At 43.4% G+C, this 22,501-nt stretch overlaps 1 protein-coding gene across 2 annotated transcripts in view; it reads right to left on the reverse strand.

The window, feature by feature from the left end:
• Positions 1–22,501, reverse strand: part of SKIL (SKI like proto-oncogene) — a 134,909-nt gene that overhangs the window by 17,427 nt on the left and 94,981 nt on the right. The window contains exons 5-6 of one of the 2 annotated variants that reach the window (XM_069213179.1): positions 19,406–19,563; positions 2,895–3,119 (exon numbers count right to left, since the gene is read on the reverse strand). In XM_069213179.1, the coding sequence (XP_069069280.1) occupies positions 2,895–3,119; positions 19,406–19,563 (383 nt within the window). Of the gene's footprint in view, positions 1–2,894; positions 3,120–19,405; positions 19,567–22,501 lie in introns of both variants that reach the window. The other variant, XM_069213178.1, reaches the window with a different exon arrangement.

Below are 22,501 nucleotides of genomic sequence, written 5' to 3' on the forward strand. Positions count from 1 at the left end.
TGTTGTATTTCCGGCTTGAATCCTGACGTACGCAACCATGCGTGTCTCCTTATTGTTATTGCAGTATTTACTGTCCTTGCAGCTGTATCTGCTGCGTCCATTGATGACCGTATCTGATTATTGGAGATACTTTGTCCTTCTTCTACCACTTGTTGTGCCCTTTTCTGGAACTCTTTGGGTAAGTGTTCTATGAAATGCTGCATTTCGTCCCAATGAGCTCTATCGTATCTTGCCAAAAGTGCTTGTGAATTGGCAATACGCCATTGGTTTGCTGCTTGTGCTGCAACTCTTTTACCCGCAGCATCGAATTTGCGACTCTCCTTGACTGGAGGTGGTGCATCTCCCGAGGTATGAGAGTTTGACCTCTTGCGAGCTGCCCCAACAACCACAGAATCTGGTGTTAATTGCTGCGTAATATAAACAGGGTCTGTTGGTGGTGGCTTGTACTTTTTTTCTACCCTTGGAGTTATGGCTCTGCCTTTAACAGGATCCTGAAATATTTGTTTTGAATGTTTTAGCGTTCCCGGGAGCATAGGTAAGCTTTAGTATTGGCTATGAGTGGAGGAGTGTATTAAATAAAAAATCATCCTCAATTGGTTCTGAATGCAAGGTGACGTTATAAAACGCAGCTGCCCTTGAGACCACCTGCGTGTAGGATGTACTGTCTTCAGGTGGCGACGGCCTTGTAGGGTAACAGTCTGGGCTGTTATCTGATACAGGAGCATCATAAAGGTCCCATGCATCAGGATCATCTTGACTCATTGCAGTAGGAGTCGGGGATTGCATCAGTGGTGGAGTGGCTACCGGTGATGTGTGCATTGATGGTGGTGGAGATGGTAGTGGAGTTGTTTGTCTTGCCACCTTTGCATGTGGCTGCTTGTCCTTTTCTTGAAAGGCAAGTCTTCTTTTCATCTTAATTGGGGGAAGAGTGCTTATCTTCCCTGTGTCTTTTTGAATGTGGAGCCTTCTTTGAGTGTAGTCTGGCTCAACAGATTGAAGTTCCTCTCCAAACTTATGTCCTTGCATCTGGGAGGACAATCCCTGTTCCTCTGTGTAGGAACCTGTTTTTGGTTCAGAGGCTGGATGTTTCGGAATCGAAACCTTTTCGGTCGCCTTTTTGGGCTCCGAGGCAACCTTCTTTATTTTCGGCGTCGTGGTGTCTCGGTGCCGAACCATTTCGGTGCCACTGTCTCGGTGCCGAATCTGTTCGGAGCCGCTGTCTCGGGCCCGAGATAGCTGTGTGGCGGTATCTCGACCGGAGTCGGATGACTTCGCCACATGCATGCCCTTTTTCGGTGCCGATGATCGGTCACCTATTTTTCGGGTTAAGCCATGGCATGTTGGCGGTGGCGTCCCCTGGGCTTTTGTTGTCTTCTCGTGAGTTTTATGTTTCGACGTCTTACTCACGGTTTTCGGCGTTTCTTCGGGATCGAGCTCGTCCGAGTCATGGATGGAGAAGCTTTCTTCTTCCTCTTCGAAACGCCCTTGTCCTGTCGGCGCCGACGCCATCTGCAGTCTTCTTGCTCTTCGGTCTCTTACGGTCTTCCTCGACCGAAACGCTCGACAGGCTTCACAGGTATCCTCCTTGTGCTCTGGAGACAGACACAAGTTACAGACCAGATGCTGATCTGTATATGGATACTTGTTATGACATTTTGGGCAGAAGCGGAATGGGGTCCGTTCCATCAGCCTTGAAGAAACACGTGGCCGGGCCGACCAGGCCCCGACGGGGGGATCAAAAAAAACCCAAAGGGCCACCGGAGCTCTTCAAAAGTCGGTGTCGATCTGTTATAACTAACCCGATACCGAACGCAAACAATACCGACGATTTTTCCGAGTTTCTAACTAACTTTCCGACCCGAAACACGGAGCGAAAAGGAACACGTCCGAACCCGATGGTGGAAAAAAAACAATCTAAGATGGAGTCGACACCCATGCGCAATGGAGCCGAAATGGGAGGAGTCCCTCGATCTCGTGATTCGAAAAGACTTCTTCGAAGAAAAACAACTTGTAACACTCCGAGCCCAACACCAGATGGCGGGATGTGCACAGCATGTGTATCTGCAGCTACACATGCCACCGAACATATAGATATACAGACAAACCAACAGAATATGTGACCTTCCCAACTGTACTACTAGAATATAGGTAAAGCAGTTAAGTCGAGTAATACATATACTACAGGGATCTGGGTTTGTCCACATGGTTCCAGGTTTAAATCCAGCAGGTTCCTCAGCATTTCATTCTTTAAGGGTTCAATAAAATGACTACTGAGTTCGGTAACAAACATCTATCATTGTAATGAAGCAAAAGGCCAATATGTCCCCTGGTACGAACAGGAGGTTTACAAAAACACCTGTTAGGTTAAACAAAATGAAGGTCAAATGGGATTGTATGGTTTGAGAAGAACTGGCTTCCTAATGTTAACTGTTTTAAAAAAATATATATCATTTGCAGATGTGCTCTCTAAATTATGGCAAAGGTCCATACCTCTGGGATCCTAATCATACAATTCTATAAAAAGAACTCGTGATACATTTCATGGCTTAACCGAGTATTAATTGTATTAATTAGGGCTGAATACACATGTACATAGGACAGTTGCATTTTACCCAATAAAAATGACAAAACTACAAGAAACAATGTCAAGATTTCTGAGAAAGGCAACCCAGATAAACCAAGTAAATAATTAAATATTCAGTTTAAAAACACTACATAATAATTTGAAGTTGAATCAAGACACAAAACCTGCTGTGTGCAAGGGGGAGGAAGAAAAGGGTTGTGAATCTCACTAAAATAAATATACATATATGAATGGTTACACTATTTATATAGCACACTTCACAACTAAGTTGTGGTTGTCAAAATTAAGGAAAAAATGGTTTATTTCTCACCTGTGCAGCATACTGTGCAGCCAGGTCTTTTTCAAGGCTTGAATCACAGTTACAATTTTGCTGTTTCACTCGTTCCAGCTTTTGTTCCAACTCCTTCTGCTCCTCTTGCAATTCTTCCATTTTGTGTGCATGCTCTACCTGTAACGTGTCAAGCTCTCGCTCTAAATTTTGTTGCTCTGTTGTCAGTTCTTTAGCAACCTTGCGACTGCTTAGCATGTCCACTTCCTGTTCAAAAAATGTTCAATTACTATGGCTCCAAACACTATGATACGATATTAAGTACTAATAGTTTAGGAAATGAACACTTTAACTAAAAAATAAGAAAACAAGAAATTTGCAATATAACGATCAAAAAAGTATTTTAATATCTGCAGTCTAAATCTGAAGCCCTCTATGTTCTCACACACAATATTCTCAGTGGAGTTCCTGCCTTGAGGGCCTCTCCTTTACCAATCCACCCTTGAGGCCCCAAGGAAACTGGAAGCTGGGAGACAAGGGGCTATACTAAAATAAATTACTTATTCTACTACCTCCAGTACATTTATCTTGTATACTTCCAGATAGTGGTGACAACCAAAAACCATGTAAAGATGTTTTTACAAACCATGGCAGTAGAAGGGGGTGATTAGGCAGACAATTTGCTGTTTCCCACAATTCTGCACAATATTGACCTATTCATATCATTGTTGAGTAAGCGCAATAGCAATGATATGTACATGAACTTCTAGGCAAGCAGATTGTAAACATCTGTATTGACGTAACTTAAATAACCTATAAAATGAGCATTAGTAAAACCAATTGATCTCACCATTCAGTGCCGTTACGTAACCTTTTGGCTATGCAAATGCTTTTTTGCCAATGCTGTTCCACATCAATCTTTTAAAAAATTGTCTGCTTATCTAGAACAATATCAACCAAAACAAAATAGTGTAACAATGTGTATTCCAAAGAAACATTTTTAATAGAGCAGACAGGCAGCAAATTTCAGCCGCTTGGTGCTCCAAAATACAAAAGAGAAGGAAAAAAAAAAAGGATGAGGATAGAAGAGGAAGCAGCCGACTGGCAGGGGCCGGGGGGAAGCAACAAAGAGCACAGGTAGGGCTTGAATGGTGTAGAACTACACGAGGGAGAGTGCACAAAAATACATACACTCCCAAGACGTGCTAAAAGAAAGGAAAAAATTTAGTTCCCTTACTGTAAGTTGTGGAAAGACAACTCATCCATCAACAGTATGGTAAAGAAGCTATGTCCCAAGGTAGGGACAAACACAGCAAAAGGAAGGAAAGACATCGAATAAGAAGCAAGCACATAAGATGACCAAGAAAGCAACCAACGATAACCAATGGGCTGATTCAAATCCAGATGTAACTATTAGTATTGTCCACAATAAGTCTGTTACTAAATACCACTAAAAGTTATTTGTAGGAGAAAAGTAAACATTTGTGATACAAAATTATAAGTATTTATCATCTGACCCTGGAGCAAGGGCCACAATAAAGAGATCTGTGACGCCCCTAAATGGAATTTTTTGGAAGGGGTATGATGTTGACTAGGTGACGGTGACTATCCAAGTGGAGCGTAATACAATACCATATCATGTAAGTGACTATGACCATGAAAGTGGAGCACAATACAATGCCATATTTTTATTAAACCAGTTCCTCTACCCGTGAAGGAAAAGGTAATGCCTACAAAGAAAGCTGTGAGAAGTGGATTACAAATTAAATCTAGCTAATTATAAAAATATGAGTGGTGCAAAATCAATAGGCAATATTTGTAAACCAGCTGGGAGGCACCCTGGGCACATTCCATCTAAGCAGATTTTGAAATGTGATAAAAATCCAAATGGCCAAGCCCACCACAAGAAAAATATAAAATTAACAGCGTCTGGAAAGAAATGACAGATGTGGAATACAGTGTGATGTAACAGGAAGAGTCTTGAGAAAAACACAGCTATGTTCAAAGTCAACATTGGATTGAGAGCCTGCTGCCATTGGTGAAGAAGTACTAGCAACTTGAAAAACTGCAGTAGCTGAATCATTCAAGAGCAGAAGAACTGGTAATGTCAATAACAGATGGCATTGTGGAATGTGGTGCCTCAGCTTCGATGGTATCTGCAAAATCTGTAGACAGAGCTGGTGACCTAAATGGAGGCACTGTTGAATAGTATTGTTGGAGGTGCCTAATGGCATATGCAATGCAATAGATGCAAGAACAGTCCAAAATGCTGCTGTTGATACATCAGGCAAAGTGAAAAGGGTTCACATTCAGTGTGGTGAATGGCAACTTAACCACACACATAGCAGGCATCTGGTAACAGCTAAAACACTCGCCATACAAAGAAACAGGCAGTATGATTTGTTACATCAGGCACGGTGAGAGGTTCATATTCAATGCGGTGAATGGAAACCAGACACAGCAGATGCTGGGTGACAGGCAAAGCTCTTTCTTCATTCAAAGAAACAGCAAGTATGATCCGAGACACTTAGTTCCTGCATCCAGACGTGGTTTTAAAAGTGGCTTGGTCTGAGTTGACAGCGACATGTTGTCCGACATGAGGCACTCATCCTCACAGAAAGAATATTAGTAGAAAAAACAACAGCAGCTATCGGATGAAAAGGTGCGAGTCTGGGGAACTTGATACTACTGTCTTAAATATAAAGTTGACTCTACTGAAATCAGTGTTGAAAACTTGAGCAATACCAGTGCAAGTTTTTTTTGAGTCACAAAAATTCATGGGTTGAACAGTTTTAAGGGCGCGAATTGTGGAGCAGTCATCGAGTATGCCTGGATTAACAATCTGCAGAGAAAGCAATTCTAGCTATAATAATAACCCCAGATTTGCAACTGTATCACTACATGATGAGAAAAAACTCCACAAAAGTGTTTCAGAGCAGGAACACTTTATACATGGAGGAGATTTGAAGGCTACAGCATGATTCCTTAGAGCAAAATGGAAAAGAACCATTCTCTGAAAGAGCATCTTGTGTACGAGACTATGGGAAAGTAGCTTTAAGTATACACAGTATACCTCTTAAACCTACTTTGAGAATTAACACTAACGTGGCTTGAAGACTTTGTATTTTCTCAATCAATAGTTCTCAGAGGACCAGGATCAACCTGTTGCTTTCATTAGCAGGAGGTTGACCCCTAGAGAAAAGCGTTGGTCTGCCATAGAGAGTGAGGCCTTTGCTGTGGTCTGGGCACTAAGGAAGCTGAGACCCTACTTGTTTGGGACTCACTTCATTGTTCAGACAGACCACAAACTTCTATTATGGCTTAAACAAATGAAAGGTGAAAACCCTAAATTGTTGAGGTGGTCCATTTCCCTACAGGGGATGGACTATACAGTGGAACATAGACCTGGGAGTACCCACTCCAATGCAGATGGACTCTCCAGATATTTCCACTTAGACAATGAAAACTCATCTGGGCAAGGTTAGCCTTATTGTCCCTCTTTTCGGGGTGGGGGGAGGCTGTGTAGGAAAGTACCATCTTCCTTGGCATGCTACCCCCATTTTTACCTGTATGTCAGTGTGTTTTTGCCTGCCTCACTGGGATCCTGCTGGTCAGGACCCCAGTGCTCATAGTTTATGGCCTAATGTGTGTCTGTATAGTGCTTGACTGTGTCACTGAGGCTCTGCTAACCAGACCCTCAGTGCTTATGCTCTCTCTGCTTTTAAATCTGTCACTGTAGGCCAGTGACAGGGACTTCATTTAACAATTTCAATTGGCACACTGGACCCCACCTTATAAGTCCCTAGTATATGGTACCCAGGGCATTGGGGTCCAGGAGAGCCATATGGGCTGAAGCATTTCTTTTGGAACCCATAGGGAGCTCAGACAAACCCTTGCACAGGCCTGCCATTGCAGCCTGCGTGAAATAACGCACACGTTATATCACAGCCATTTTCACTGCACTTAAGTAACTTATAAGTCACCTATATGAAGGTTAGGTGCAAAGTTACTAAGTGTGAGGGCACCCTTGCACTAGCAAAGGTGCCCCCACATAGTTCAGGGCCATTTCCCGTGACTTTGTGAGTGCGGGGACACCATTACACGCGTTCACTACATATAGGCCAATAGATATATGTAGCTTCACAATGATAACTCCGAATATGGCCATGTAACATGTCTAAGATCATGGAATTGTTCCCTCATTCAAAATCTGGTATTGGGGAGCCAATTCCATGCATCTTGGGGGCTCCACCATGGACCCCCAGTACTGCCAAACCAGCTATCTGAGGCTTGCACTGCAACTACAGCTGCTGCCACCTCACAGACAGGGTTCTGCCCTCCTGGGGTCTGAGCAGCTCAGTCCCAGGAAGGCAGAACAAAGCTTTTCCTCTGAGAGCAGGGTATTACACCCTCTCCCTTTGGAAACAGGTGTTACAGGCAGGGGATGGGTAGCCTCCCCCAGCCTCTGGAAATGCTTTGAAGGGCACAGATGGTGCCCTCCTTCCATAAGCCAGTCTACACCAGTTCAGGGACCCCTTGTCCCCTGCTCTGGCGCGAAACTGGACAAAGGAAAGGGGAGTAACCACTCCCCTGTCCATCACCACCCTAGGGGTGGTGCCCAGAGCTCCTCCAATGTGTCCCAGACTTCAGCCATCTTGCTTTGCAAGGTGTGGGGGCACTCTGGAGGGCTCTGAGTGGCCAGTGCCAGCAGGTGATGTCAGAGACCCCTCCTGGTAGGTCCATACCTGATAAGGTCGCCAATGCCCCTCTCAGCCTATTTAGGGTCTCTCCCGTGGCTTCTCTTCAGATCCTGCTTGCAAGTTTCCTTCAGGAATCTTCTGCAACTACTTCATCATCCCCTGACCTCAGATCAACCGCAGCCTGCTCCAGGAACCGCTGGAACAGCAACAAAGTATCCACAAGGGATACTTGTCATCTCCAACTTCAGCTCCAGACAGCAACTGAAACAGTTTCCACGGTGTGCACGCTCCAGGGACTCCCTGTCTTCACCCTGCACCAGCAGGACTGAAGAAATCTCCCGTGGGGTGACGGAGTCACTCCCCTGCTCCAGCAGGCAACTTTTAAGACAACCAGTACCCTTGGACTCCTCTCACAGCAACGAGCGTTCTCCTAACGACACATAGGTTGGACCCCATCGACATAGACTGTCCAGAGGTCCTGCTGACTCAATTTGGAGGAGGTAAGACCTTGCTTTCCCTAAAAGCGACGGTATTCCTGTAGATTGCGTCGTCTTCACCTCCTGAGGCCTCTGTGCACTATTTGCAAAATTCCTTCGTGCACAGCCTGGCCCAGGTCCCAGCACTCCATCCTGCGACGCTCAACTCGCCGAGTTGTTCGCCGGCGGCATGGAACCTTCCTTTGTTGTGCTGCACCAATCGCGTTTTGCACCTCCTTTGCCCCTGTGTCCTGGGACTCCCGTGGGTGCTATCTGGCATCCTGAGGGATCTCTAAAGTGCTGAGAGCCCCCTCTTCGTCCTCACACAGAGTTGAGGCCCCCAGGTCCCTCCTGGGTCCAGCCAGCACCATTTTGACACAAAACGCACTTTTGTCGTAACCAAGGCTTGTTGGTGACTTCCAACATGAAATCACGTCTGCATCTATCTTCACGTTGTGGGACATCCTTTGCATCACGCAAGAACCCGCTGGCATCTTTCTAGGGTCATTCCTGCAGTCTTCGACTAACCGGGGACTCTTCTTTTGCACCCTCTTCTGGGTTGGCAGGGGCTCCTGCCCATCCTGAAAATTCTTTCGACATCTGGACTTGGTCCCCCTTCTTTTGCAGGTCTTCAGGTCCAGGAATCCAGCAGTTGTTGTTGTTTGCAGACTTGGTTGGTTCCTGCAAAATCCCAATCCCGAGGTGTAGTGTGTCCTAAGGAAATTTGCAGTACTTTACTCCTGCTCTTCTGGGGTGGGGTAATTTACTTACCTTTACTGTATTCTTACTCTCCCAGCGATTCTGCACACACTACACTTGTCTAGGGGGGAATTTGTGACTCGCATTCCACTTTCTTAGTATATGGTTTGTGTTGCCCCTAAACCTAGTTTCTCCCATTGCATTCTATAGCATTTCCTATTGTTTGCACTATCCTAGGACTATTCACTTGTCTAATTTTGGTGTCTAGTGTATATATTGTGTATAATACTTACCTGCAGAAGGAGTATTGCCTCTAAGATATTTTTGGTACTGTGTCACCCAAATAAACTACCTTTAATTTTGGCAACACTGAGTATTGTCTTTACTTGTGTATAAGTACTGTGTAACTATAAGTGGTATTGCATGAGCTTTGCATGTCCCCTAGTTCAGCCTAAGCTGTTCTGTTATAGCTACCTCTATCAGCCTAAGCTGCTAGTACACTACTACATTTCACTAATAAGGGACGGGAAAACTGGACCTGTTATAAGGTGTAAGTACCCAAGGTACCCACTACAAACCAGGCCAGCCTCCTACACTGGTGGTGCAGCGGTGGGATAAGCACTTGCAATTGCTTTACCACTTTGTTACCTGTGCTTTTTACAAGAAAAGCTTGCTCCAATACTTTGAGCATATATAATATATACCTAGAAACAATTTTCTAACTTCTAACAGTCCAAAACTGCACCATGTCCAGAACAGCTCAAATGACGGCGAGGGTCTGAGTGGGAGTCAGGCGTGACTTCAGCATGGGAAACACTGTGGACAGGCTAGACTTCTGGCTCCTTGATCCACCAGGATGTTGGATTCAGCGCTCCCAGCCACGGAGAGGCTAAGCAGCATGTGCGGCAAGATGGCTAGAAGGAATCGGACGTGGAAGGACGCCCCTTCTGTAGTCACAAAATGGGTGATAAGCAAATTGAGGGAGGCGAGGGGCAGCAGGGCCCAAAAGCGCTTCAGCGGACTGCAGACATATGAGGTGCAAGGCCCCGTAGAACTTTCAGATTTGTGCAGGGGTAGCTCTGGCTCCCGGAAACTCTAGGAGGCACGGAGCCGACCCAGATGCAGGCTCCAAGGACAGAGGGCTGGAACGACGACTCTCCTTCTCCCGCGTTGCATCAGCTGACAGACAGGGTGAAGTTGGAAAATGTTTGCTCTTCTTTGACTTCTTCTTGTGCCTCGACTTACCCAACCGTCCCGAGGACCTGGGGTGGGACGATGAAGAATGGGGGCTCCACGACCGTTCTCAGGTGCTTCCTCTTGACCGAGCTCAGGAGCAATACAGAGCGGAGCGCGTCACAAGCAGCTTTAGGGACGCTCTCTCAAAGCTTTTGGATTCATGGCCCAGCACTCTGAGCACGACTTCGGGTCGTGGTCACGCTCCAAACACCACAAGCACACGAAGTGCGGGTGTGTCATGGATATCGTCGGATGACAGAATTTGCAAGGTTGAACCCGGTCTTGTGCGATGATACTTTGACAGTGAAAATACTCAAAAATCTTTGACAAAACATCAAAAAAGATCAGTCAAAGAGTGACGGGGGTAGCTCTTCCTGGTATCTGCACTTGGCGCAGAAAGAAAATAACTGATGTCAGCGCACTGGAGTGGTGCCTACATAGGACCCGCAATATCATACCTGCAGCGCACCACACAGATGACTGATGCCGAGACAACCAACACCTCCTAACGGCCCGCAAGGGTACTGCTCACAAAGTCTTTGGATCCAGACTGACACCTGGGGGAAATTCCAAGGTAAGGAATCTGCAACTAAAAGTCACCATCAGATCAGCAGCTTTACTGCAATGATCTGATGAGCAACTAGAGTGCTAACATCCTGAATCTATGCCTGGATGGAAGCAAAGTTGAAAACTGAAAGCACTTTTTACCGAGGATTGTGCAATGAGGAAGTTAGGGAGCTTCATAACAAAAATGTCTCCGAAGATGGCTTGTAGAGCCCAAAGAGACCAAATGTACCCCAAACATTACCCAAATGTAGCCCTAGTATAGCCCAATGACAGAAGTGTGCAAAGTGCTTATTATTATTATTATTTTTTGAAGGTTTATATAGTGCGGACTTCACATGAGCATCAGTTACATTAAACAAGGACACATTTATTTTGGTTTTAAGCATGGGGAGATTAAGTGATTTTCTCAAAATCAAAGGATATTGACTCAACGCCCGAACTCAAACCTGTTTCCCCAGTTGCAAAATCGGCAGTTCTAGCCTTAAAACCACATCCTCTATCCAGAGGTGCAACAAACAATCAAATGAGCAACTGGATAAAAAACAAAGATAGCAACAATTTTGAAGTGCTTTGTCGCTATTTGAGAACCAAGTTTTTTGGAGCACTAAGCAAAATTTCTATTAGAAAAAGACTCACTCACGTTTATAATTTGTAAAGGAAATGCGTCAGGTTTCACAGTTTTGATTACATCAAGATGCCTTCAGGCGTGCCACACTTTTCTAACAAATATAGAATCTAGTTGATCATTAGAATACTGGGGCAGCGGGCTCGGAAAATTGAGGGGGGGGGGGGCGGGGGACAAAGGCAGCAAGCTGACCATGCTGAGAAAGGCATGAGGGGCAGTGGGAGCACAACCCACCATAGAGAGCAGGGGAAAGGGAGGCAGGGGCAACTAACCAACCATGCCAGAGACAGAGAGCTGTTGCAATACAACCGACCATTGAGGGCAGAACAGAGATCCAGTGGCAGTACAACCATAAATGCTACCAGATCCTATTAAGGCAATGTTTTTAAGTGCAAATGAGCTTTATTTTAGCTGTTTCCCACCTTAAAATCTCCTCTTTTCCACTGTAAGTCAATTGGGAAAAATCTATTCCCTAGATTTGTTTTCAAAATGATTTTCTTACCAAGTTCAAAATGTTGGCACATATAGTACAATGCACCACGGAGGGCAGGATGAATGGGGTAGGGATATGGAGGACTCTGGCAATAGAGGGCAAGAGGGAGCTGGACAGGGGCAACTAACTGACCTTACAGGACAGGTGCCAGGTGTTGCAGCAGCACAATACCCCATACAGGGCAAGTGGGAGGGCAGTGCAGGCCTCCGGCAATGGAAAGCAATAGAGAGCGAGCAGGGCCAAGTACATGGACAACAGAGGGCAGAGGAAAAAAAGGGGTAAGGACCGCAAGCTGACAATACCGGACAGACAGGGGAGCAGTTGCAGCACACAGACTATGAAGGGCGGGAGGGGATAGGTGTCTGCACATGAAAAACGGAGGACAGGGGGAAAGGTAGGGTTAGCAAGCTGACCATACAGTGCAGGCGGGATGGGCACTGGAAGCACAACACACCATGGAGGGCAACAGGGAGACTATAGTGGAATACACACGGACAACAGAGGGAAGGTGGGAGGAGGTCTGGAGCAGCAACCTGACCACACAGGGCATATGGGGGGACGGACAGCAGCAGCACAAAAGACCATGCATGGCAAGTGGGAAGGTTAGTGGCAGCACAATGGCCATGGTGGGCAAGAGGGAGGGTTCAGGGGGAAGCACAAAGGAGCATGCAGGGCAAAAGGGAGGGATAAGGGCAGGACACAGGCAAGCCGGGGTAGGGGCTTCACAAGAGTCCATCCAGGGTGTGAAGAAGGAGCAGTTGCATCACACAGCAGAGCATGGAAGTCAGAAGGTAGAGGCAGCAACATAGATCATGGAGGCAGAGAGGGAGGGAATGGCGGCATGAACCCAGACAATGGAAGGCAGGGTGGAGGGGGGCAGGGAAAGGTGGCAACAAACTGACCATGCTGGGCAGGCGGAAGCGGTAAGTGGAAGCTCAACAGAATACGCAGAGTAGACAGGAGGGGCAGTGAAAGGCCATGGAACATGTGGGCAAAAGGGAGGGAGCAGGGGCATACACACAGACATCAGAGGGCGGGGGAAGGAGAGTAGGGACAGCGAGCCAAGGACAGAGGCTAAGCAGGAGGAGTGGGCAGGGACATCAAGCTAATTGGAGGGCAATGGCAGCACAATGGACCATGAAATACAAAAGGAAGAGGCAGGTGCATGGAGTCTGACAAAAATGGGCAGGGAGGACGTGGGTAGAGGGAGCAAGCTAACTGTGCAGCAGGCCAACTGAGCGGTGGGGGAGGGGGAAGAGTGCAGTAGCAGACCAACAGCCACACAGGGCTGGAATGAGGGGCATTGGCTTGGACAATGGAGGGCAAGGAGTAAGGGGGGAGCAGGTGCAGCAAGTTTGGACGGAGCAGCACAACGGACAATGCCAGACTAAACCCTGCGTCCAGAGCAACCCCCTCCCCATCAGAACCCCGCCGGGCATTACAATGGAAATCTTTCTTTACATTAAAAAGCCCTATAAATTCAATGAAAACGCCAAAGGTTAAAGTGACATTATAATTTGGAATAGTAAGAATATCTAACCTTTACATCAGAAAACCTTAGAAATTCACTGAAAAAATAAAGGTTATTTTAGGTGGAAATTTCACGTAAAACATCCCATTTGAAACTAACAAAACCAATGAAAGTCACCAAGTATAGTTATCTCAAGTACCTAGAACCCATACTCTATAGTAAATATAACTCTTGCCCTTGTCATGCACTGCTTTTACCCTTGCATATTAAATTACTCATGACGCATTCATTCACTATGTTTATAACATTCCTAATCACATCAGCAATGTCATCATTGTTGATAATACTGTGCATGGCGGGGGACGCAAATTATAGTTACTTTAGGTAAGATGCTGGAGATAATAAATGGTGAATTTCAGTGGTTTTGTTAGCTTCAAATGGCATGTTTTACTTCACATGTTTACCTAACTATAACATCTATTTAAACCTTTGTTTTTCATGAATATAGAACACACACAACTATTTATTTGATGACTTGGGGAATGCTAGGGCTTCATCCTTGTATTTGCATTCCAGATCACATCAAGGCGGAATCAAAACCTGTGAACTGTTCCTCAGTCATATGCTTCCCCCTACCCACTGACAAATTAATCCCCCACATCCGTACGCCCTCTAGTGCATTTTCTAGTGTTACTCCCTAATGTAACTTCCTCCCTCTTATCTTCAAGAGGACTCTTCTTTTTGGATCTTTGACATCCTGATCCTTTATTTGTGCTGTTGTACTTGCCTCATTAGACGGCGGCCCAGGAAAACACACACTATAGTACCAAATATTTATGTTCTCTTTTGCCTGGGTTTATTGCTACAACTGCAGGAACATATTCAGTAATATTAAGGATGGATTTCAGAAGGGTCTGAGCACTATAAACAAGACAGTAAGATTATATTTGATGAGTATTTAATCAAGTGCCACAACCATTTATAACTTTCAAAGTTTTGAAGGCAACATTCAACTTAGCAAATTGGTGTCAACTGTAGACCAACTTGAACCATTAGGGTCTGTCTTAAGTGAGATATGGAACGTTTATTAACTGTACAGTAAAATCCCCAGTATCTAAAATGATACAGCATGCATATGTAGTAAAATATCTTTAATTTAGCTTATTCCTGAATGGTGTTGGAGATTATCTGGCAAATCTAGGCATAGACATCCAAATCTGTGTGGGGTAAAAACCTCCATCATCCTGGTCAAAGGATGAAGTGGTACTGCTTTCACTGACTGAACTTATATGAAATGCTTTCTTAAGAGCTCTGCAAAGTACTGCACCCAGAAGCAATTCAACTGATGACCACAAGAGTGAGTCTCCCCTTTTTAACTACCTGTGGGTAGATTGATAAGAAGGTGGCAATGTGGAACAAAAAAAATAAAAAGGCCATGTGTTCCCTAAGAAAGACTATACAGGATGTCATGCGGTGGCGGTGAATCTCTGGGTGCAAAGAAGATGCTTCTGCAATAATGTTTTGTGGATGAAAAACTGCGGAATATATAGCAATGTAACTAACATAGAAAGAGAACGCCCCCGCCGTCTGGGTCATGTGACACCACTAGTCATTTAGGTGTCCTTTGCATTACAGAGGAAACTGCCCCTTCTCCAGTTCTTTGTTGAGCCCCCAAACCAAAAATAATTTCAAACTCCTTTAAGATGTGCTATTCACACAGTACTAATGCAAGAGCCAAAGGCGAGAAACTTGAAGGGAATAAACTGAGAGGAGTTATGAGTAAACACATCAATTACAACAATGAATATATAAGTGGTGATCAAGGAATGATAAATAAAGGGTACCCTTTCCTAAACTTATAGGAATGTATGTGTGAAATGCGTATATCTTCTTAATTGCAAATGCTCACAATCTCTTTTAAATATCTTTATAGTAACTGGGCAAATTGCCTTTTATCAATGTGAAATATTGTCGTACATATGCACTGCTATGAGGTTTAGAACATTATCTATGCTTGTTTTAGCCGAGCCACACATCTTTCATTTTTCCATTCTAAGAAAAAGAATAACTGTTCCATTTTGGTTTGTCACTAGATCACCCCATCACCTCATGCCGAGACAATTCATAAAATTAGCACATGAATTAACAGGGGCCTTGATTTTAATTCTAGATATTTCAAGTGGCGTAAACTATTACTTTATTATTCCAACACTCTTAACGTTACATTACATAATGTCATAAACTATCTTCCCTGTCTGGAGCAGATGGCTAATTGTCTTGACCCCAATTTGATTTATTTCATATAATTTTTCCAGGCACTGACTTTTATACTGTGACACCGTTATGATTGCTTTGGTTACGCTTTGGAACCAAATTTTTGGAATGATACTCACCCGTGGGTCATTATACTATTAAATATTGTACATTTATTTTACAGTTCAGCAAAGATTCTTCAAGAGACGATGTACGAATGTACATTTCACCTCATTCCTATCAATGTGGAAGTTAAAAAAAAAAAAAAAAAAGGTTATAGAGAACCCAAGGGATTAGTGTGAGCAACTAGAATGGGGCTACCAGGAAGAGATACATTTGTCAGAAGGGTTTGGATGAGAAACGGGTTGTAGCCAGTAAACGTAGTGAAAATCCTTTCTTCTTTAGGTTATGCTTAAAGGGTAAAAGGACATCCACTGTGCCACAGGACCCTAAAATCACTTCGAGTAAAAAAAGATGTAATTTAAGGAGGCAGCCCTTAACTACCATGGCTCCTACACCTTTCATAAAGAAGCTGATCAAGGATGGTGACAACATAGCCCACAATGTGTTCTTCCAGAAATGAAGTAGTGCAAACAGCTAAGGGCTAACTTGGGGGATAAAGTCATTAAAGAGTACCCTGTACGTAAAATGCTGATAGAGATTCTGTTGAAAGAATTATCAAGCACTGGCCAATATTTGCATGACATCATCCAGTTCCTGTAGATTTGGACACAGAGCTATATCTTGTCCTAACCTCTGATTAAAGGGAGTTTAGAGATTGAGGCTGCCAATGTGGGGAGGTAACTGAATGAAAACTGACTTTCATATGTAAGATTGTTTTGAAACATGTTTGATGGTGAAAGTATCACAGTCATACGATTTGCTAGACTGTAAACTTGTGAAAGGGTTTCCAACTCCTCAGTAGACTAGAAAAGTATTGAGAACAATACAATTACAGGTGGTGAGGCACCACATCAGTCTTTTAAAAGAGAGGCTGTACACCTGCCATCTCTGCATAATGATGACTTACAGCATCAAAGAATTAGATTGATGTTATGGGACTCAAGAGGAATGGAATAAAGTAGTTCTAGAGTTCTTATGAGGAGAGAAGCGAAATTTGATCAACCCAAGTCAGTAAAGGGGGGGAAATGGACAAAAACAGGAAATGGGACACCTGGAGAATGCTAAGGGTTGGCTTTCACAAACGTATGTTGTATTTTCCCATGACTGCTCAATGACAGCTATTCCTATTTGATGGCGACAATGCAAGAGAATGGTGTGGTCAACAAAGTTGAAGGCACCAGACAAATAAAAACCACAGATATTCCAACACCAGGTATGTTACTGTCTGCCTCAGTACAATCCAGCTGAGGACAGAATCAGTACTGTATGTTGATATAAAACTAGCTGGTGAGAAACTGGCAATTATTGAAGCCCATGTATTTCTGAACTGCCCTAACCAGATAAACTTTTGGAGGGGTTATGCTTGGCTCAGTTTCGGAAATGAGCAAAATGTTACTCATTCTCCGGGTCATACCTGTGGAGTTCTTATCCTCAAAATGGTCTGCGAGCACACGAAAATGCAAAAAGCATAGAGATTACGAGCTGTAAAAATTATGAACAAGGACTGTTCTCACATATGCTGGAAGCCCAATGACCTTTGACGTCGGCCTGCTCTCCTTAATAATGTCTAGTAACTAATCAGCTTTGTCACCAAACTGATACTCCATATCAAGGGGCAGTTTCACAAGTCTATTCTGTGCACCATACATCAAATTAGTGCATCACATCTCTAAGCACTTTTCAAGACTAAAGCTAAGACCTTGGTCATGACAAGCGTGACCTAAAGAGTCAAAGGCAATCTGCTTAAATATTTAGAAGCTCAGGTTTTAGAATTCAGGTGGGCAAAGGACCGAGCATATGATAGAGAAAAATCCTGATATTTTCAAGTGGCATGGTTTCAATGTTTAAGGAGGTCTTAGCGGTTGTAAGCAGCAAACTGCTGGAAATGAAGTCTGTGCTGTTTCTGGAGTAAAACTTTCAGAATTTTTATTCTGAGGAAACATTACTGAAACATTTGCTTTGGCTTCATCTGAAGAGATCCGCACAATGGTGGGTTTTCCAGAAATCAGAACAACCCGGCACAAGACTTCCTTTCCACTCCTTTTTCTTGCTCACAACAGCACGTTTGTTTTTCCACAAAGTACACAAAACCGTGTCAGTGAGAATATACAAGAATGTTTCAGACTGATGGACTGTGGTGGTGGGATGCCCAGAGGATGTATGGAGTATAAGACACCAGCATTTCCATGAATCTGTTACCTGTTATTTCTAATGACTGAACTTGAGAAATGTTACAGTAGTTTTCTAAATAATTGTGGAGAATAATAATGAAAAAATAAAAAACATAAAAAGCACTCTGCTATAACACAAACGGTATATGTTGAAAAAATACACTTGGTAGGTTTTCAGCACACTGACATTCTGTAGGTCAACAGAAAGTTCAGGGACTGTTCCTAATGTGGCAACAACTGTTCCACATCAGGCTCACACTTATGCCTTCAAAGAAGTTAGGCAAGAGCTAGTCTGACTTATGCAGCAAATAATCTTTTTGGAAAGGGCCTTCCATTAAGCAGTCTTATTTTCTTCACAGGCTTTAATGCTGAAAGAAGTGGTACTGATGCAACAATGCGGAGATGAAGTCAAAGGCAGCACTACAAGGGGAGGTGGCACCAGGCCCAACGAAGGCAAAGCATGTGGAGTAGGTGCATCACTATACAGCGGCATCATGAAGAGACAGACCAAATGGGCCCATTTAGGATTACAAGAGGCTAACATTAGAGTAGAATGTGGGACCAGGACCAAATTGTTCTAGATAACCCACTGGATGTCTCCTGAGAAAACATCACACTAACACTTGGAGTCTTGAATAGGTCTAATACACTATTGCATCATCAGTTTGGATTCACTATTGTTAATGTTTGCTGTAAAGGAAGGCCAAAAATCTAATATTTTGGCACCTCTGCTGGTTATCAAAAATGTCAAATATAGCAACTGGAAAATAAATCAAGAATATTCAATGACAATCTGTTCAGCACGTCTGCAGCCGATCAGACCACAACAATCAATGGAGAAAACAGTATGTTTCAGAAAGGTCAGTTTTTAGGGACTGTCCATGAAAGCCACAGGTCTCCACGGAAAATGACAGGGAACACATATAGTTTATTAAAGGAGAGGGCACCAGAGAGAAGAAAATCCTATTTACCCAAGAGTGACTGTAGACTGAATTTATAAATTAGTAACTTGGTGCAATTCATTCAACTTCAAAAACGAAATGCCCTAACTAAACATAATGAGACCAACATCAACTCCTCTACATGAGGCAAAAGAGTAACTTCGAGGGAATTTCACCAGAAAGTAACTTACATCCTATGACAAGGTTCTGTGGTAGGACATTTTGCATAAATCCCAAAATTTGGGGTCAACAACAACTTTAGTATCTTAAATGAAGGAAACAACAGTCTCACAAGGCACTTTAGTGGTCTCTTAAGGAAAATTCTGACAATTTTGTAATATCTACTTTTCCTTACAAAGGCCGTACTGAATTACTTTCGCCGAAGAGCACTTTAAAAGTGCTACTTCTGTCCAAGGTCATACGTTGAAGAAAGGGCTCCTCAGAGAAAAGAGTGTGACAGCAAAATATGAAGTTAAGGAATATAAATGTAGTAAGGCAAAATCTGAAGCGAAAATAGTGGTGAAAGTGTTATATGAAAAAACTTTTGCTTCACAAACCCTATTTTCTGAATGCTTTAATTACAGATGCCAGACAACATCTGAAAAAAAAAAAATAAACAAACTGAGATTTATCAGTTAATATATAAATAGGCATATGATATGGAACTGACACCTAGGGAGATTACAAGCTTGTAAATATGGAACATTCTGTGCTAAAATGTAAGCTACTATTTGTACCACTAACATCAAAGGAGCAAATAGGCAAAAATGTGAATAGAGCTGTTTAGATTAAGAATACCATCTGAAGTTGCTGTTTCCTTTGTAAAATGGACTTAAGTTTTTCTTGTTGTTTGAGGTATGTTTTAACCACTTCTTCCATGATTTGCCCCTTATCATCTTCACAACTGGTGTCTATGTCAGCAGACTGGCACGAGCTCTCAACTCCACTGCACCAAACTTCTGAATAAAGTAAAAAAAATATATATATTATCAGAACTATTATTTAAACTACATTTTCAACATAAATGATTTCTCAAACAAGAGGAACACAAATACAAATATTGCATGCCTAACTTTGATTAATGTGATAGGTTTTGCGATTAGGAGTAAAGAATTGAATACAATGGCACTTGACTGTCGAAAGAACTATCTTTATGGTGACTGTGGAATAGTCTCGCTTATAGTTATATTGAAACAACAGGAATCATCAGGTGTCAGGGAAGTCAAATAAACCCAATCACAATTAGCCTCAATGTCACCATCAGAGCACTGGCTTTTATTTTGCCACATAAACGGATAAATCCTCTCACAATGCCCAATGATTGGCACCATTTGCTGATTGCCTAAAATTGTTTTGGAAATACCTAATACTGTTATTGGATGTATTTTCAAGCAACTTGTAACAAGAACAGGTCCCACCTACTCACTGTACTCTTAAAATAGAGTGCAATGCTGTAAATGGGATATAGCAGCTTGCTCCCTATGCACCTAAAGGCTTCTGCTTTACAGTTAATTAGCTGTAGGAAAATCTTTTGCTTATTAACTTATTTGGTAGCAACAGTTTTTGCATGGACTCCCGCCAATGACTGGATCTGCACCCTTACAGTAACAAATATTCTGTCTACTTTTATTTTTCCTGAACCACAGATGCATGCTGAGCTCCTTCCAGCCACCGTCAGGGTGTCCCATACTAGGTTACCAATCTGATTATTAATAAGGTTTTGTATTAGATATTTCTGAATATGTTGCTTAAAATGAAACCAAGAGTAATGCCCTCTGAAAGGTCGCTAGTGATACATTTCCAGCAATGCTTGGTGGCTGGAATATTCCTGGATAAACATCTATCCACACACCTGGTTGGAATTCTCAAGAAAGGAAAAATAATTTGATTTAAGAATACTGTTTATGTGGGTAAGAATAAAATGAGTACTCAGGTTACCTGGTCGGATTAGCCTTTCAAGAATGACTAGATCACATTCTGTGATCACCCTCATGATCACCTAACTTTTCTCATACAATCTCGGGATGTAAGGTTAGTGACATCAATCCATAACTTGGACTTGGATATTTGTACTTCAGTCATCATGCACTTACATTGATTATTAAGCCATCTTACGCAGCAGACTAACATTTTGGAAAGTCAAATAGAACACTCATATTTGAGAATGGAAATAGATCATGGCCCTGACAGAGTGTCTTTAAGAACATGTTACCATCATCTTGTGCTGCAATGTCTTTTTTATTTCAAAATCTTTATTGATTTTTTACAGGGAAAACAGTGATACATGCCATATATTGCAATGAAATAAGTCGAATAAACATGCAAAGGCATACACATGGAAACAAAACTAAGAAATAATGAATAAATGACTGGGAAAGTCCATAGGAAATCTTGTCCAAGTTTATATCCTTAGACATCAGACAAAGGGATGAATCCATACATCAAAGCGAACGGAGCACAGAACTGGTGTACATTTCGTGAAAAGATGCGGATGAAGCACGTTGTTAGCAAATATAGCATCGGAACATACGGGCTACGGATAGGTAAGAGCCAAAATGAGACATAGGTATATATATGTATAAAAGCCAATGCCTGCCTCTCTTTTGTGTGCGCAGTAGTAAGTAGTAATACGTGCTAAACTCAAGCACCTACCACTGAGTTTAGTAATGAAGGTGACAAAGGAGAACTTGAGGGGGGGTTTATTATTGACAAATTATCTGTCCAACATTCTCCACACAAGTCTGTGATGTGGTCTCCAGGATGAATTTTGGAGTGCAATCTTGTCAGCCCCTCTTAGGTGCGAAATCCAGTTTAGCAATGCCTTGAAGGAGGTGGCAGAAGTGTCTTTGATACTGATAAGCACAGATTTACAAGCCACAGTTAAGAGGATGTCTATCAACAGGCTATCCTTAGGCAAACTGACCCGTGGATCCAATAATCCGTTATTAACCCCTTGGGTGCCTGGTATGAGCTTATTTCGTCCTCGATCACAGTTGCCATGTGCTGAGGACGAGCCCAGCTTGTCCTGCACCCGGCTCATGGGTGGAGCAGCAGGGAGGGATGGAAGGGGAATCGTTTCCCCTTCCACCCATGACCCCCTCCTCCCCCCACAATGACATCAGTGATCAATTGCACGCTGACCTTATCAGAGGTCACCTCCCACCCTGCTGTAAGCTCAGCTTCCAGCACGATCGATAGCTGAGCCTACAGCCCGGAGGTGGGTGGGGTGGAATGGGGGGGGGCGGCCGAGGCAGGAAAGGAAAGGGCTTTACTTTCATGACTCTGTAAGCATTTCTGCAGCCCGACCGCGAAGCGATCAGGCTGCAAAAATGCCCAAAAAAACACCAGGGAGTTAGTTTTTTTTTGTTTATATTATATTTATACATAAGCGGAGCAGTCCCTTTTGCAATGGTTGCTCCCTAGGTGGGCAATTAGGTTATTAAGCCTTTCTACCCCCACCCCAGGGTGGGGGCGATGGAGAACCCCCCTAGACACCAGGGATCAGTTTTATTTTGTTGTTTTGGTATTTTTTTTATTTTCATATGTGGGGAGTGACCCCTAAGGCAAGGGTCGCTACCCTGGTGGCTAATTGCTTTTCGCCCAATTCTGCCCCACTGGGGGCAGATCGGCCTATTTTTTTTACGCCAATCTGCCCCCAAGGGGGGGCCAGAAACCCCTAGACACCAGGAATTTATTTATTGTTTGGTCAATTTCACGCAAGAAGAGTGACCCCTTACACACGGTTCAGTCGCGGGGGATTATTTTGGGTTTTGGTTCTACATTTGGGCCATGAGAGCTTGTCTAACTCACAAGATCGTCCCACTTGGAATGGTGAGGACTGCACTTTTTGGACTTTGGGACGCTGCTACGTAGAAAAATCTACGAGACCTAGAC

This window comes from Pleurodeles waltl, chromosome 11 (genome assembly GCF_031143425.1).
Source record: "Pleurodeles waltl isolate 20211129_DDA chromosome 11, aPleWal1.hap1.20221129, whole genome shotgun sequence".
NCBI classification, from domain to species: Eukaryota; Metazoa; Chordata; class Amphibia; order Caudata; family Salamandridae; genus Pleurodeles; species Pleurodeles waltl.